Source organism: Amblyomma mixtum, chromosome 5 (genome assembly GCF_055824585.1).
Source record: "Amblyomma mixtum isolate Tamu chromosome 5, ASM5582458v1, whole genome shotgun sequence".
Lineage (NCBI taxonomy): Eukaryota > Metazoa > Arthropoda > Arachnida > Ixodida > Ixodidae > Amblyomma > Amblyomma mixtum.
The window spans coordinates 7,414,946-7,429,453 of NC_143016.1; the positions used below are offsets into that span (position 1 = coordinate 7,414,946).

A 14,508-nucleotide genomic window follows, 5' to 3' on the forward strand; every position below is an offset into this window, starting at 1 on the left:
AGCTTCAACTACTAGTTTACATCATTCAGAAATCTAGAGCCATCACTGAATTTTTGTCTCTGGATCACCCAGACTATCACAAATGAGTAGGCAAATAAACAGGAGTTATGAAAAGTGAGAACAGATAACAGATACCTAAGTGTAGCTTAGATTGCTTTTCTAAACTGAGCTGCAGCTCTGAATGTTCACTATAACTTTTTTCACGGAAAGTAGCGTTTGTTCATTACTAGCAGAGGTAACAGACTTCTCAATCTAACCAATAATCCAAAGTGAGGTTTCTGCAAATGTTTTAACCATTTTAAGCTATTTATCTGAATGCATGCTCATGAATATTAAAATTTCCATAAACTTAACCACTGATGTTTCAGCAAAAAAAAAAAAAGAAAGAAAGACCAAAATGCACATTATGCCTGCAACGCACACCATTTAACAAGAGCCTCTCTTTTCCCAGTTTCCTCATGCAGCTTATTGAGATGCTGCATTTAGCTCTTTGTGCTTTACCGATTGTACATAATGCTTCATGCTTTTTGACTGCCAGTAAAGCAGAAAGTGTACGTCAGTGCAGTCAACTCTCGGCAATTAGAAATAAAAAAGGAGCAAAAATTTTATTATTAAATTATGTGGAGCTCAAATTAAGGAAAGTGTTTTCAATACACTTGACCTTGACAAGGCTGTGGCATCAGTTTTAACAAACCAGATTTTCAAATTAAAGAGAGCCTACTGCATTTATCCTGCACCAAACAAGCAAGGCATGGCAACAATAATGAAAAAAAAGAACCTAGATAGCAAGCAATTTCCAGAGCCATAATAAACCACAGTTAAAAAGTGCAGAAGCCATCCACTACTCTGGTGAAGAATGCCAACCTAGCTTCCCTTCTGTTTGACTACCAACTGGTGCGTCAGGGCAGATGTGTTCAACTGGAGTGGCTGTAGCAGTATTACAGTGTTGGGCAACACCATGGCCCTGCTGTGCTCATGCGGACAGTATAGTCACAGCATACCTGAGATACAAAAAAGCAGCACTGATAGAATGCTCCCGCACTGCACAGACACACAAATCGATCCCACAAGCCACATCTTACCTTTCAAGGCAAGATCATCATTACAGCAATTTTGTATGGGTATAGTCTAATGCTTCTGTGGGTCACCAACACAGAAAGCCACACACCACATATGCACACATGCAGCAGCCACTCGTCAAGGCTAACAACCCCAAAGCAGGTACAGTAGCACACAGATGCACACAACACGCCATTGGCTGCCGGCTGACGACATGGATGACAGATGTGTCTTTCTGCCATTGCATCAAAGCTCGTGTCACAGAGCTGCACCAGGTGGAATCTGCTTGCGTTGTCCCCCCTTTGGGTCTACGTTGAGCTGGTGCACGCTCCGAATGTGCCGCTTCACGTCATCGGGCCAGTTGAACTGTTTGGGGCAGAGAAAGCAAGGGAACTTCCGTCGCACCGGCCAGTGCAGCAGCTGATGACGCTTGAAGTTGGCCTTGTTGGCAAATGTGTGCAGGCAGATGGGGCAAACAATGCGCTTGAGAGGCGACCGCATCGATGGCTCAAGGTCATAGCCAAAGTCGTGGGAAGGCTCAGACACTTCAAAGGAAGCCTCTGGAGAAGGCCTGTGGCGCGGCTGGTGTGGCTGGGCCATAGACAGCACGGACAGGGACTGATTTGGAGATGCGTAAGGGGAATCCTCCGGGGCAGCTGTTGCAAGGGTGTCACCAAGCTCTTCAGGAGGCTCGTCCTCATCAGTGATGTCACCGTCTGTGTCAATTTCCTCTTCCTCCTCCTCCTCTTCATAGAGTCCAAGCTCTGAAATTTTTTTGCTTTGTCAGTGCTTTATTATACTGATCCACGGTACACACACAACACACTTTTAAACAAAAACTTACTGCAATAGCGCTAGATATAATACAGAGATAAAAATCATAATCTTGCCAAACATATTTTTGGGACAAAATGAACTTAGAGCTGATGATGTAGATAAAAACTGTGAATAGAAAGTATATACATGGATGGCTTTTGTTGGCTGGAAGTGTGCATTTCAAGCAATTATGGCACTATCCCTCAGCTTAAAACTGGCTGTCAAGCAAACTGATTAAATTTAAAGACACTAACAAATGACACTGACCTAGCAGAGATCAAGCAATATGTACTGGCCTACATTAAGGGTTATTTTTACAGCATGAGTTGGTGATCCCATCACGTATTTGAATCCTCTCCCTCCATTACAACAAACAAATCTTTTAATCTATTAAGTAAAGAAGTTTTAAAACAACAAAAAGCAGCAAATGAAACCAAAACCAGCAGTTACGATACTAACATTATCAATGAAATTTATGAGCACATGTTGAATGGCTAAACCAGTTGCTGCAAGCAATGGGCCACTTGAGAAATGTCAGAAATCACTGAAAACAAGCCTAACCACTTATCATTTCGTAAGTGCAGAGTGGGTACAATGGCATGTACATAACATAGCAAATGCAGTTTACCACAAAAATCACTCAAAGTGAGGCCACAAAACGGGATTAAAAGTGAGGCCAGAAAACGGGATACCTTAGCCTTTTTATATATGAACAGCCATGTATGTCTGCAGAAAGTATGAACAGATGACTGATCACATAGCAGAAGAGAAGCTAGGAAACATCATGCAAACACTGCTGCAGGTTAACTGATGTGGTAGCAGTATTTGAATGCTATTTCATAGCTTCACTTCTGAAATGTGATCAGTTGTCTGTTCATACTTTCTGGGAACATCTGTGGCTTTGGTATACAAAGGGTTAAAATCAACCTATGCACAAACAAAATTCCAAGAAGCAGCATAATTTGGCACAAAGGGCCACAACAGGGTAAGAGTATACAGAAGTTGTTCTAAAATGTTTGAAACTCAAATTCTGTACGAGACATCTCTTTAAATTCAGCTGAGAAGCCAAAACAAAAACAGAGACAGAACCACTGAACAGCCCACAGCTTCATAGTCACCAGTGTTCACCAGTTATCACTCATCTGTTATACAGTCAATAACGGTGCCCAATATACCAGCTGTTTAAAACTGAGTGTCATGTAAAAAAAAAATGTCCTAATGGAATGCCTGGCCTACCACTTCAGTCGCATACGGAGCGCTGGAAGACTTTGCCGAAGAGGCTGCAAACCCCTTCCCAACTGTCTGTGGTTTTCCGCCAGACACTCCTCGAAGTACATTTACACAGTTTATGTTTTTCAATTTCGTTACCTGTGACCAAAGTATGTGCTCTTTTAATGCATAATGCTGCCATATCTGCAAATAACTGACACAGTAGGCATAATATGAATGCCGCCAAGCAGAAGAAAAATACATCACTAACTAACCATAGTAAAGAAAAAAATCAAACCTATCACAAGATATGGTCTTTGTTCCAATACCATTTTACTGTACTTTTACACTTTCTATATAACCACCATTCGATCACAAACACAACACTGTGCAAGCAAAGCAACAGTTGGCATGTAACCAGTGCAACAATGTTGCCCCCAGGAATGATAGCAGCAGGAAAAATGTTCCCTGCAATTGTCAAAAAACGATTAAAACACAGCTCAAAGACGACAACAAAACAAGGACAGGCTCAAGTTTTACAAAAAACGTTCTGCTTTAGTAAGGAAATATACTTGAATGAAGCAAGTGGATTCAGCGGCAAAGAAAAGAGATAAACAAAATGCACAAAGTGCCATGCATGTGTGCACTTCACTTCCGAAAAAGGGACACTGAGGACAGCTCCATGCAATTACTGTTTTCAATTTTCTGGCTCTTTCTGAGTGCAGTGACATTTGTCCAGCAACGAACACATTTATGATGGAGAAAAGTGAATTTGGATATTTCGCTGCCACTTGATTCAAACTTGCGATGCCTACACCGAGAAGGACTAGTCGCCACCGTTTTGAAGTGAACGACGGTGTAGCGTAGCCTCCGATATACCCAAATATCGGCGTAAAAGCAAGCAGTTCACTTGTGAAATCAACTGGTGATGGCAACACCTGTATTTTGTTTTTTGGTCTTTGCTAGATTATACAAGCTCCGTTTTCGGTGAGTGCAGTCTCTTTGTAAACAGAACGCGGTACTCTATTGATACAGGCCAACTTCTATGTGTCCTCAGAGTCCCTTTAAAGGCCTCCAAATCATAACATTTCAACCAGCACACAAAACAATTTCGCTCGGAGAACATGCAAACACAAACTGGCCCGACACTCAGCTGGTCAAGCTTCAAACTGGAAATGTGAAAAAATACAAGCCTGGGGAAAAAAACAGCTAACACACACGCTAATTATCAATCCAGATTGGCTTATCCGAATTATAGAATTTACAGAACACAGAACACATAGGCACAATGCTGGTGAGAGGGATATCGCTTTTGGATTCTTTTGCGTGGGACAGATAATTCTTCATCTTCTTGTTTGATTTTTCTACTTGTATGCACGAAGCAATCTTGCCTACATGCTATGCTTTATGTGGCTTGACTAAATCAACGTGAGCTGATCATCACTACTCATGTGGTCAGTTCTCCCCTTCGTTCTTGTATTTTTTGCATTTAGATTGTTAGGAGAGAGTGCAAGTTATAACTACACATAAATACACAGATTCATTTTAAGCTACTTTCACCCAGCACAGTGCTTCACATTCCAAAAGAGCTTTTCAGCCTTGAACCACGCCACAGAATCGGATGCAGTGAAATTTGCTGCCTGCGCATGAAGGGTCAAAACCGCTAGAACTTGATAGCTTACAGCACATGAAGGTTCACAGCTCATATGTTTAGTCATCTAATTTGCAACAGAAAAAAAGAGATCTCACTGAATGCTTGCATAATGAGGCTTTCATGGCACATAAGAAAAAGTTATCAAGTGTGTAACTAAAGGTAGAAGTCCTCAGGGGTACCAAAAGGCATTGCCGCAACTGGTGCTGAAGTCCCCCGTTCCCATACATAAGTTGCCGGCTCCAGTGTGCAATAATATGTCTTTCTGGTAGCAGATTCACTCATTCAGCTCCAACTTTGAAGGTGGTGTTACAAGGTAGCGTTGCCGATGTCCTTGCCATTGTCTGCAATACTTTGACCTCTGTGGGCGGAGTTCCGACAGAGCCTGGAAAGAAAGAAAAGTACAAAAACTTGTCACAATACGAAATGCACCAACTCATGCAAATATTGCCTTCTCACCTTTTAGATGATGTTTTTAGACTTCAGCTGCTCCCCATACAAGTACAAAAAATGAAACAAATAGTTAATTGGTGCCATGAGCCCAACACGAATTACGCCAGTTCAGAAGTTGTGTTGTTGAGATTTGTGTTTCTACCAAGCGAAGCACAAGATTTCAAACAATAGAAAGAGTACAAAACATTAATTTTATTCATCAAAAAGTGACAAAAAATCAAGATGAGCATGCTCTTCTTTCACAACTGTGACAAACTCTGAACATGCAATCATGGTAGCCTCATGAGAAAGACACACTGTTAAATACCCGGAAAAAGCAGCATGAGGAATCCATTCTTCCATATTGTGAACAATAAAATGTTTCAACTTATAATACACATAAAATATACATACTGAAACAATAATAATCTGCAAATGCATATTAAGGAAAAAATGAGAAAAAGAAGGCCTGAGAAAGGTAAATGCCACGACGAACATGCGTTCGGGAGAATTTTTGTCAGGAACAACAAAACCTGTTCCCTGATTTGCAAAATAAAGCTTGTTAGCTGTCAGGTATTGAATAAAATTATACAGCCAGCTTTGGTGCTTGCAAATATCGCAGTACAACATAAACATACATCACCAAAATAACAATACAGCAACTCTGACCACACCTTTTGAGGACGGCCTGCTTACGTTATTCAGAGACACTAAAACCACTAAACTTTTCCCTTGTGCGAGTGAATGGCAAACAGCTCTCTAATAAAGAATAGCCTCAAAGCTACCAACAGATCTCTTTCCAGTATGTCAAAACTGGTTTCGCAACATAGCTCTAAACAGCACAAACATAGTGCAGCATGGTTTGTATCGTAAAAAAGCACAAAGTACACAACCAGTGCCAACCTGCCCACACTGCATGTTTAAGCGGGCGATATACACACTTTTTATGCAGATATGCTGAAAAGGTGTAGTCCCCCATTCCTTATCATTATTTGCCCAAAACTGTGGTTGGCCTTGCTATGCAAACAGTAAATGCAGCTTTTTGCATTATGTCCCCATGCACTCTCCCAATACCGAAACACACATCGAGACTTAGAATGGTGTAGTTAAGTTACTAACACTGAAATACTACTGCTCCTTCCCTGAAAGATATTAAGCCACACTACTGCTTACACATGGAAAAGTACAAGTTACCACTAACAGTTTGGTCGTGCACCTAACAGATTTGCATTTGATTATCGGAAGTTGCAATTATTCAAATATGAGAAAAGTATGGCTCAAGATAGAACTGATTTATCAAAAGAAAAAAGGGGGGGGGGGGGGGGGGGGGGGGGGGGCTACCAAACCAAGGTCACATTGAAACTGTGAATCAGCTGACCTCAGTACTTTACTAAACAATGCCTGTGGAAGTCAATTCTTCCTTCGAGGGAGCCTTTTACGCATTCCCAATAGGTGTTTTCCAAAGCCATCAGGAAAAGCAAGGAGTCTAGAGTGGCTTCAATGATGCAATGGCAGTGGAATGCGAAGTGATCAGAGACAGCTTGCCAAAATTAGAAGGCTTGAGCTGCTCTTTTCTTCCGTGCTTTCAAAGTCCTTCAATCACAACTATCAAATTACCAAATCTCACCATCTAACCAGCCGTCGGGCACCCTTGGCTTCTATTCGTACCCAGCCTGTTACCCTGACTGATCACCGGCCATCTTTTCTCTGTATTAGGTGTGTTGCCCAAGTCCATGACTTCTTCTCTATTCCAGTTAGAATACTGCCTTGAGTTTGTTCTTTAGCCCTGCTGCTCTCTTTGTCTCCTTGCGTTGTTCAGTACATTTTCCTGTACACAGTTTGCCCCACTGCCCTCAATTTGATTACAAGCTTTTTCTTGGCCTCCAAGCTTCAACATCATGGGTAAGTACGGACAAGAAGCACCAGTTATATACTTTTCTTTTGAGGCATATGAGTAAGCTATACTTTAGTCACTACAATCCTGAAGCTGTGCAGCTTGCAAAACTTTGCTTCACCATACTGTCATTTGCAAATATTTGGGATTCCCTAACTGCTACAGTTTGGTACTGCTTCACAGCTGGCTTGTAGCCTGAGCAGAAGCCAAATGCATAGTCTAGTGCACTTTCTTCACTCTCTATCTCAGGAAGAGGTCGAGAAAAAAACCTGTTTTCAAAGAAAATAACATGAGATTTCCAGCAAGAGGCACAGATATGTCTCAACAAATTTGAAAGCATCAGTTGCCCAGCAGGAATATGTTTAAGAAATGTGCACAAGGGATAGACAAACTTAGTTTACAAAATTTGCAATAATGGAATACAAAGTTACACACAAAATTACGGCATTTTATCAAAAGTGCCAAATACACAATACATGCACGACATACACAGACTCATCTGTCATCCTGGTAGTGGTTTGTCATCCAAATTTTTCTGCTGTATCGCTAAAAGAAAATGTGACTTCTAAAAACCAAAGAACTTCAACTGTTTCCCATTCAGATACACAGAGAACCTCTTAGAAACAGCGCTGCGTCTTAGCAATGGCAAAGCGCAGAATAAAACGTGAAAAACAATAAAGGCTGCCAGTCAGTACAGGCTCAAAGCAGAAAAACAGTTTGTTGAAAACCAAAACATGCACAGCATATTAACTCGCAAAGAAATAACATTCCTTTCATATGCTGAGAGCAGTTTTCGGGCATTACTGTGTTCCATTACCAAGCTTACCCCACACTGAAAATTGTGTGCTGCACAGATGTCAAATAAAGTTCTCAATCACAGGAATAAACTTTACATTGCACCTCCATAAAGACAGCAAATAAAAGAGAAGAGCACATTAAAACAGTACTCCTCATACCACTATGTATAGCGCTAACCAAGGAGAGGGTGCTCAGTGAGCCTGCATTATTTTTTTTTTATATGTTGGTGGTGATGTGGTGTAGCCTCAGATATCCATGATGTTAAAAGCACTTCGCATCATCACCACTGGCCAGTGAAGATGGCCTGTGGCAGATATAAATTCCTTGGCATTTTCTAGCTTACAAAAGCTCAGTTTTAAGAGAAAAAAAGACTCTGTGTCATCTGAACATGGTAATCAATTGAAACAGGTCAATTTCTTTTTCATCCTCTTGGCAACGTGCACCACCTCAAAACAAACAGGGGAAGGGGAACCAGTGTTCAAACACTGGTTAGGAAATTTAGAAAATGCCATCCTGCAAGCAACCAGAAACCACTCTGTATTTCACAGACACCAGCATCCATAGCCTGGGCAACGAGCCTGTGCACTTAATTTACTGTTTTTTTTTTACTATTTCTCTTTTGTTTGCAGGTGCACACCAAATTCAATCTGATGTATTTAGTTTTCAGGTGGAACACCCTGCCACGCCAACAGCTGGCAGGAACATGGTCTCAAGCGAAAGGTTTAGCCTCTCGAGAAAATATTTCATGACCATCAGGAAGCTATCAAAGGGCCCCAGCTGAAGTAAAAAGACAAAAAACTGCGTGACAAAGAAAGGAAGACAAGAAATTACGTACAGCTTCTTAAAGAAGTATGAACCCACAACCTATACACCGGGAAAACCTGCCAGCCAACAAGCTGCCATTCTAATTCCATTTAAACACGTTGCCATCTACTGCACAAGAACATGAAAGGTCAAGACAAGACAGGGTGAGTAAGACTTGACAATTGCATTGCAAAGTATACATACAAACAACAATTTGTTGAGCAAAATTATCTTGTCCACAAGGAAACAAGTGACTGCACCAGTTCACAGCAGGGGACAACAATGCCTGTAGGCATGTGCTTGAACATAGAGAAACTGACTCTTAGGGCCTCAATGACTGCAGAAAATGAAGAAAACACTTCTTTCTATATGCTCACAAAGCAACTGTACATTGCGACCAATCCTGTTTACCTGGTTGTGTTTATCTTGAGTTGTGCTCAGAGAAGCTATTGTCAATATACACAAATTAGATCAGGAGTGAACTTCAAAATACATCCCACATGAATATCAAACACTGGAAACTATCTAGGAAGAGAGCAATGCTTTAGTGTTCCAAATTCATGTTCCATGCCTGATAAATTGTTTATATGTATAAACATAAACAAGGGCTTTCACAAATGAGTAAAGTATGAAATAAAAACCATTTAGCCCCATTCATTGATTGAATCCATCCTCCCCTTGATTTGGTTGATTATCAGGCAGTAGGGTATTTCCAAATCCCCCCCTTTATTTTGTATGTGTCCTCTGCCACTCTAATTCCACTACCGAGGACCCTCATCAATTTGAAATAAATTAAAGCTACAGCACAACCATTAAATAGGCTCCCCTTATTTGAACTCCACATAATTGAAACAAATCTTTCGAGTACAAATTACCACAAGTCAACTGTAATACTATGTAGCATAGAATTCATGACAGCAACCAATGTAGCTTAGCTGAAGTGCCAGTGTGCTTTTCTACGCAACTGATGAAAGTGCAAGCATGAGCAAACAACGACGTGCTTGTCAAAGAACTGTACAATCTTTATAAAAAGCAACAGTTCAACTGGCCCGCATAAATGTCCAACTACTAGAATTAAAGCATGGCAGAGAGTTGCTCTTGTATGCAACATTCTCTCATAAATGCAGGAGCCAGAAACAAAGTGTGCACACAGTTCTTCAACACGCCTCCAATGGCCGTGTGATATTTCAAGCCATCAAATAACAGAGTGGTCATCAACTTGAGTATGCAATCTAGGCAAAGCTGCTCAAATAATAAATGACTTAATAACCGGGATGGAACATTATATAAAACTTCTCTTCATCGGGTAAAGTGCAGGTAAAACACATGACCATGGAGTACAGCACCTTCACTAATCTCATGTCTGCCTCGTTCCATAGTGTCACTGCAACAAGCTCAATGCACACAAAAATGCATACAAAGTCCACCACTTGGCTTGCCTTCTTTGATATAGCATTCCAGTACTGCATTTTTCCCATACATAAATGTTTAGTACCCCACAAATGTTCAACCCATTACTAAAATATGCAGCTTAAAACTACATCTGATTCATCCTACCTCAAATGACCTCAAATCCTGCAATCACACCAACATGGCTACTGCTGCTTTTAACTCTATGCCCTTCTACTGTCCATTCACCAAGACAGCATTTGATGGCTGATGTATAGGGCCCTTTGTTTTCAGGGAAAACCCAGTTTAACCCGCTTCTTGCACCCTTAACAGATTTCTTAAAATTCCGGTTAAACCCGACTTCGGCCTAAAAAAAGTTCTTCCTAGAGAACACAGTTTTCCAGAGCACAAAGCTAAAGACAGTGCACAAAAATAAGCTGATACCTTGCGTTTATTCTCGAGGGGTGTTTTGAGACAGTCGATGATTTGAAACCTATTTCAGTGCTTGTTTGTCACGATACGGCATAAGACGTCTTACTGCCATTGTTGTATCAAGCTATACCTTGGCTAATGGTGCCCTGCTTCAAGGTTCTTGTGCTTTTAAAACGGTTGCTATGATGCTGAATGAATGTCTTCACAGCGTACAAAGGCAGACAGGTCTAGAGCGGACACGGAAGTGCTGTACAGGAGATGGCAATGTAAATTACGAGATAATGTAAATATATAGAAGAAAAAAGTGATTTGAAAAAACGTTTCAGTTTGACCTGCCATTCCCATATCGTTTACGAAAATAATTAGCAAATACTACGGCATTTTTTGCCCCACACACAAAAAAAATGCTTATTGTAAACTGTTTTTGCTGCAGAAGAATGACCTGAAAAATCCTGAATTATAAAACTTTTCACTGAATAACTAGATTTGTACCAGATTTTGAGCACAAGAGATATCGCTTGATTTTTGCCCCCCACCACCCTAAAATTTGGGGGCGAAAAAAAGAAATAAAAAAAAAAACAAAGTAACCTACTTATGCACCATTTCTGAATTTTGTAGACCTTTATATACTCTGAGTGTGCCATCAAACAAACACAACTTCAGTCCAGATCTGCTTGCAAACTCACGATGGGAACTTCTCTTTCTGTTGCACTTAAAACAGCAAACATCACATGGTAGGACCAGGAATGCACGTGACAAAAGTGCAGCCAAAAAGAAAGAAATAATGAAGTGAACACAACTACAGGCAAAAAGAGGTAAAAAGAACTTGAGAGTTAGTGCTGCCCCTCGTTCCTAGTTGCTTCCTCAAAACAAAAAAACAAAAAACAGCACAGTCTACAATGAACTCAACATAAGCCACAACTCTCCACTATCAACTGCCTTAAAAGCTTTTGACCAACAGTAGTCACAGAAGCAAAGCTTGCGCATTCTTTGCATACTCTATAAAATGCTAAGACGTAAAAGTGTTGAGTACTCCAACATTGCAACAGACCCACAGGTTTTCCAATGGGTACAAGCATACTCCACTCAGGTGCTCTGCTTTCTCAGGAATGAACTGCTTGAAAAAGGTACCACTGCACCTTTTAAGCAAAGTAGCATGCAACAGAGTGAGCGACCAAGTTCAAAACAAAGATCTTCCTTCCTGTGCCTGCAACCACTCATAAGATGAGAGCCCCGCCGCGGTGTTACGGCGCTCGGCTGCTGACCCGAAAGACGCGGGTGCGATCCCGGCCGCCGCGGCCGAATTTCGATGAAGGCGAAATTCTAGAGGCCCGTGTACTGTGCGATGTCAGTGCACGTTAAAGAACCCCAGGTGGTCGAAATTTCCGGAGCCCTCCACTACGGCGTCTCTCATAGCCTGAGTCACTTTGGTACGTTAAGCCCCAATAAACCAACCAAAACAATCATAAGATGAGAGGATTTCAATAACACCCGCTGTTCGGCTAGTTACTTTATAATGCTCATTACAAATGCATGCCGCGTGCCACAGAGATGACAACAGAAAGAAGGCATCACGCCGCACGCATTCGTAATAAGCACGACGAGATTTGAAGAGGATGGCTCCCTTCTGAAGTTCACAAGAAGGCAACAAATGCTGGGCTTGGAGAAAACTTGTCCCATTTCAAGTCAGAGACTGGATGGCATATTTTCCAAGCACTTCACCCCTAAGAAACCCAGGCATCTGGCCTGGAGATGCTTATACCAAGTGAGGGAAAAAAAAAAAAAACGTCATGTGGTGCCAGGATTCAACTAAAGTGAATCCTGCATGTGAGGCACGTGCTCTACCACTAGGCATGACTGCAGTTCAACAAAATGTTGAGTAGTACCCATATTGCACCTTGTACTGGTCAGCATAGGTCAAAAACATGGTGTCTTCTACTATTATACTTGTGGAAAATTTCCAAGCAGCACGGCAAAGGGTTCTGTACTGATGATCTAAAAATGTTCTTTCATGTTTGAACACACACTCTAAAAAAAGCTTAAGGCTCCTGGCCACAATCTTGTACCACTTCAGGTTAGTCAATAACTCTTCTTGCAATAAGAACGGCACCAAAAACAAAACAAGGACAATCCTCCTTTCGTTCCACAAGAAAATAAATGCAATCAAGAGACTAAAAAAAATAGTTACGGTCGCTTGTAAGCTTGCAAAAGCGTACTCTTCTCATGGCCTTGTCGCATGCATTAGTAGTTGACGCTAGAATATTACCTCCCAAGGCCATCATCGCCTTCAGTGAGCACTAAATGGTAGGAACAGCTGAGCTGGACATGCCAAAGGAGCTTACCCGCGAGGGATGCACTCTCGTATTCAGTTTCACAGTAAGCTGCTGCCCAAGTTGGTTCACAGGGAATTCGGAAGCATGAAGGCACAGGGGCAGAAATGTCCATCACTGCAGCAAACACTGCACCGTGCCAAAAGCTGCATCACATGAAAATGATGGTCTACCAAAAAGTGGTCAATGAACAGTACAGCCCATGCAGATTACCAGTATCTAAGGTAGGCAAGTGCTGTAAATATGGACAATGCTGTCTTGTGCAATGCAGGAACATATTAAAAATAGTGTAAATGAGACTTCGTGAGTGAAACTTATTTTTCAAAACAAGAACCACCACAACTGGTGTAGCCAAGTGCACTTAGTGACTATAAAATAAGATAACCGGTAATAATTAGAAGGCAAGTTTCAAGAGAACTGCCTTTTTCTTTGCTCCCTACATGTATATCATGTCTCTTTAGGACGAAAGCATATATCAGAGTCATCAGGATGACTCCTGATAAGAATCATGATTAACCCCAGAAAGATTTTTCTGAAATCTCAACTGAAAAAAAAAAAAAAAAAGATCAGGGTGCTTCACTTATGTAGCAAACTTTATAGCATTTATTTTGACCTTTCTGAGGCCTAATGCCAGATCTAGGAAATTGATCACAGTAACAAAAACCTTTAGCAGACAGAAATCCAGCATTTAGGTATACAATCTGTTTTATCTAATGCTCCAGTGAAAAACTTTGGCTTTAAGTCTCTCGAGAGAAAAGCTCTACACCAACTTTTGAAATACTGACAGGTGTTTGTTATCTGGGACCTTAAATATGTACGCAAGTTTGACCGTTTCAAGGCGGTGCAACCATATTTTGATGTTTAACTTATGACCTTAACTTGGGGGTCATGCAGCACTGCCAAAAAACCTCAAGTCATTCAGTGGTGGGGTCAGGCAGGAACTGCCATCGAATGCGAACACAGTGCACAAAATGACAGCCCTCAGCTGGGAGGCAGCTTCACTTTAGAGTAGCCAAGGCGGCTGACCCGGTGGCGCGTCTGAGGAGAGCCATGCGCGATGCGCAGGTGCGTGGTGAGGTCACTGGGCCAGGCAAATTCTTTGGTGCAGAGGTGGCAGGCATGTTTGACACGAAACGGCCGGTGCATCTCCATGTGCCGGTTGAGGCTGCCCCGCGTTGCAAAGGCCCGGTTGCACGTCCGGCAGAAGGGGCCTGTCTTCCTGCACAGCAACGCAACACCACTGAGCCTCAACACCGCAACAGGCATTCAAAATAGCCAAGGAATCTTTTATGCACAACAGCCCTATCTAAAATACAACATACTCCTAAGTGGAGGAATATACGTTGATTTCAAGACACTGAAGTTTCTAAATATGCCTGAAAATCCCTGCACAGTGGCACTTACACTCTTTGCCTCCACCAGAAAGGAGCAAAAATACTCGGGCAACACTTGCTACTGAGCAAGTCGGTGCATTGTTCTACGTACAAATGTTAACGCAAAATACGAGACATTCACAAGAAAGGTGGACAGGACAACACGCTTGTCCTGTCCACCTTTCTTGTGAAACTCTCGAATTTTGCGCTAACATTTGTACGTAGAAAGGAGCAACCATGGTGAGGTATCAAACCCATGATCCTGTGCTTAGCAGCAGAATACTGTAGCCACTGAATCACGAAAGCACGTATACTACCATA

The 14,508-nt window shown here is 41.7% G+C and overlaps 1 protein-coding gene across 4 annotated transcripts in view; it reads right to left on the reverse strand.

The window, feature by feature from the left end:
- The window catches only part of LOC149341239 (uncharacterized), a 179,587-nt gene that overhangs the window by 33,919 nt on the left and 131,160 nt on the right, over window positions 1-14,508 (reverse strand). Inside the window, exon 5 of one of the 4 annotated variants that reach the window (XM_089543196.1) lies at window positions 1,303-1,823. The exons of 2 other annotated variants lie outside the window; for them this stretch is intronic. In XM_089543196.1, the coding sequence (XP_089399322.1) occupies window positions 1,318-1,823 (506 nt within the window). In that variant the 3' untranslated portion in view covers window positions 1,303-1,317. Of the gene's footprint in view, window positions 1-1,302; window positions 1,824-6,503; window positions 14,034-14,508 lie in introns of those variants that run through there. One more of the 4 variants, XM_089543198.1, reaches the window with a different exon arrangement.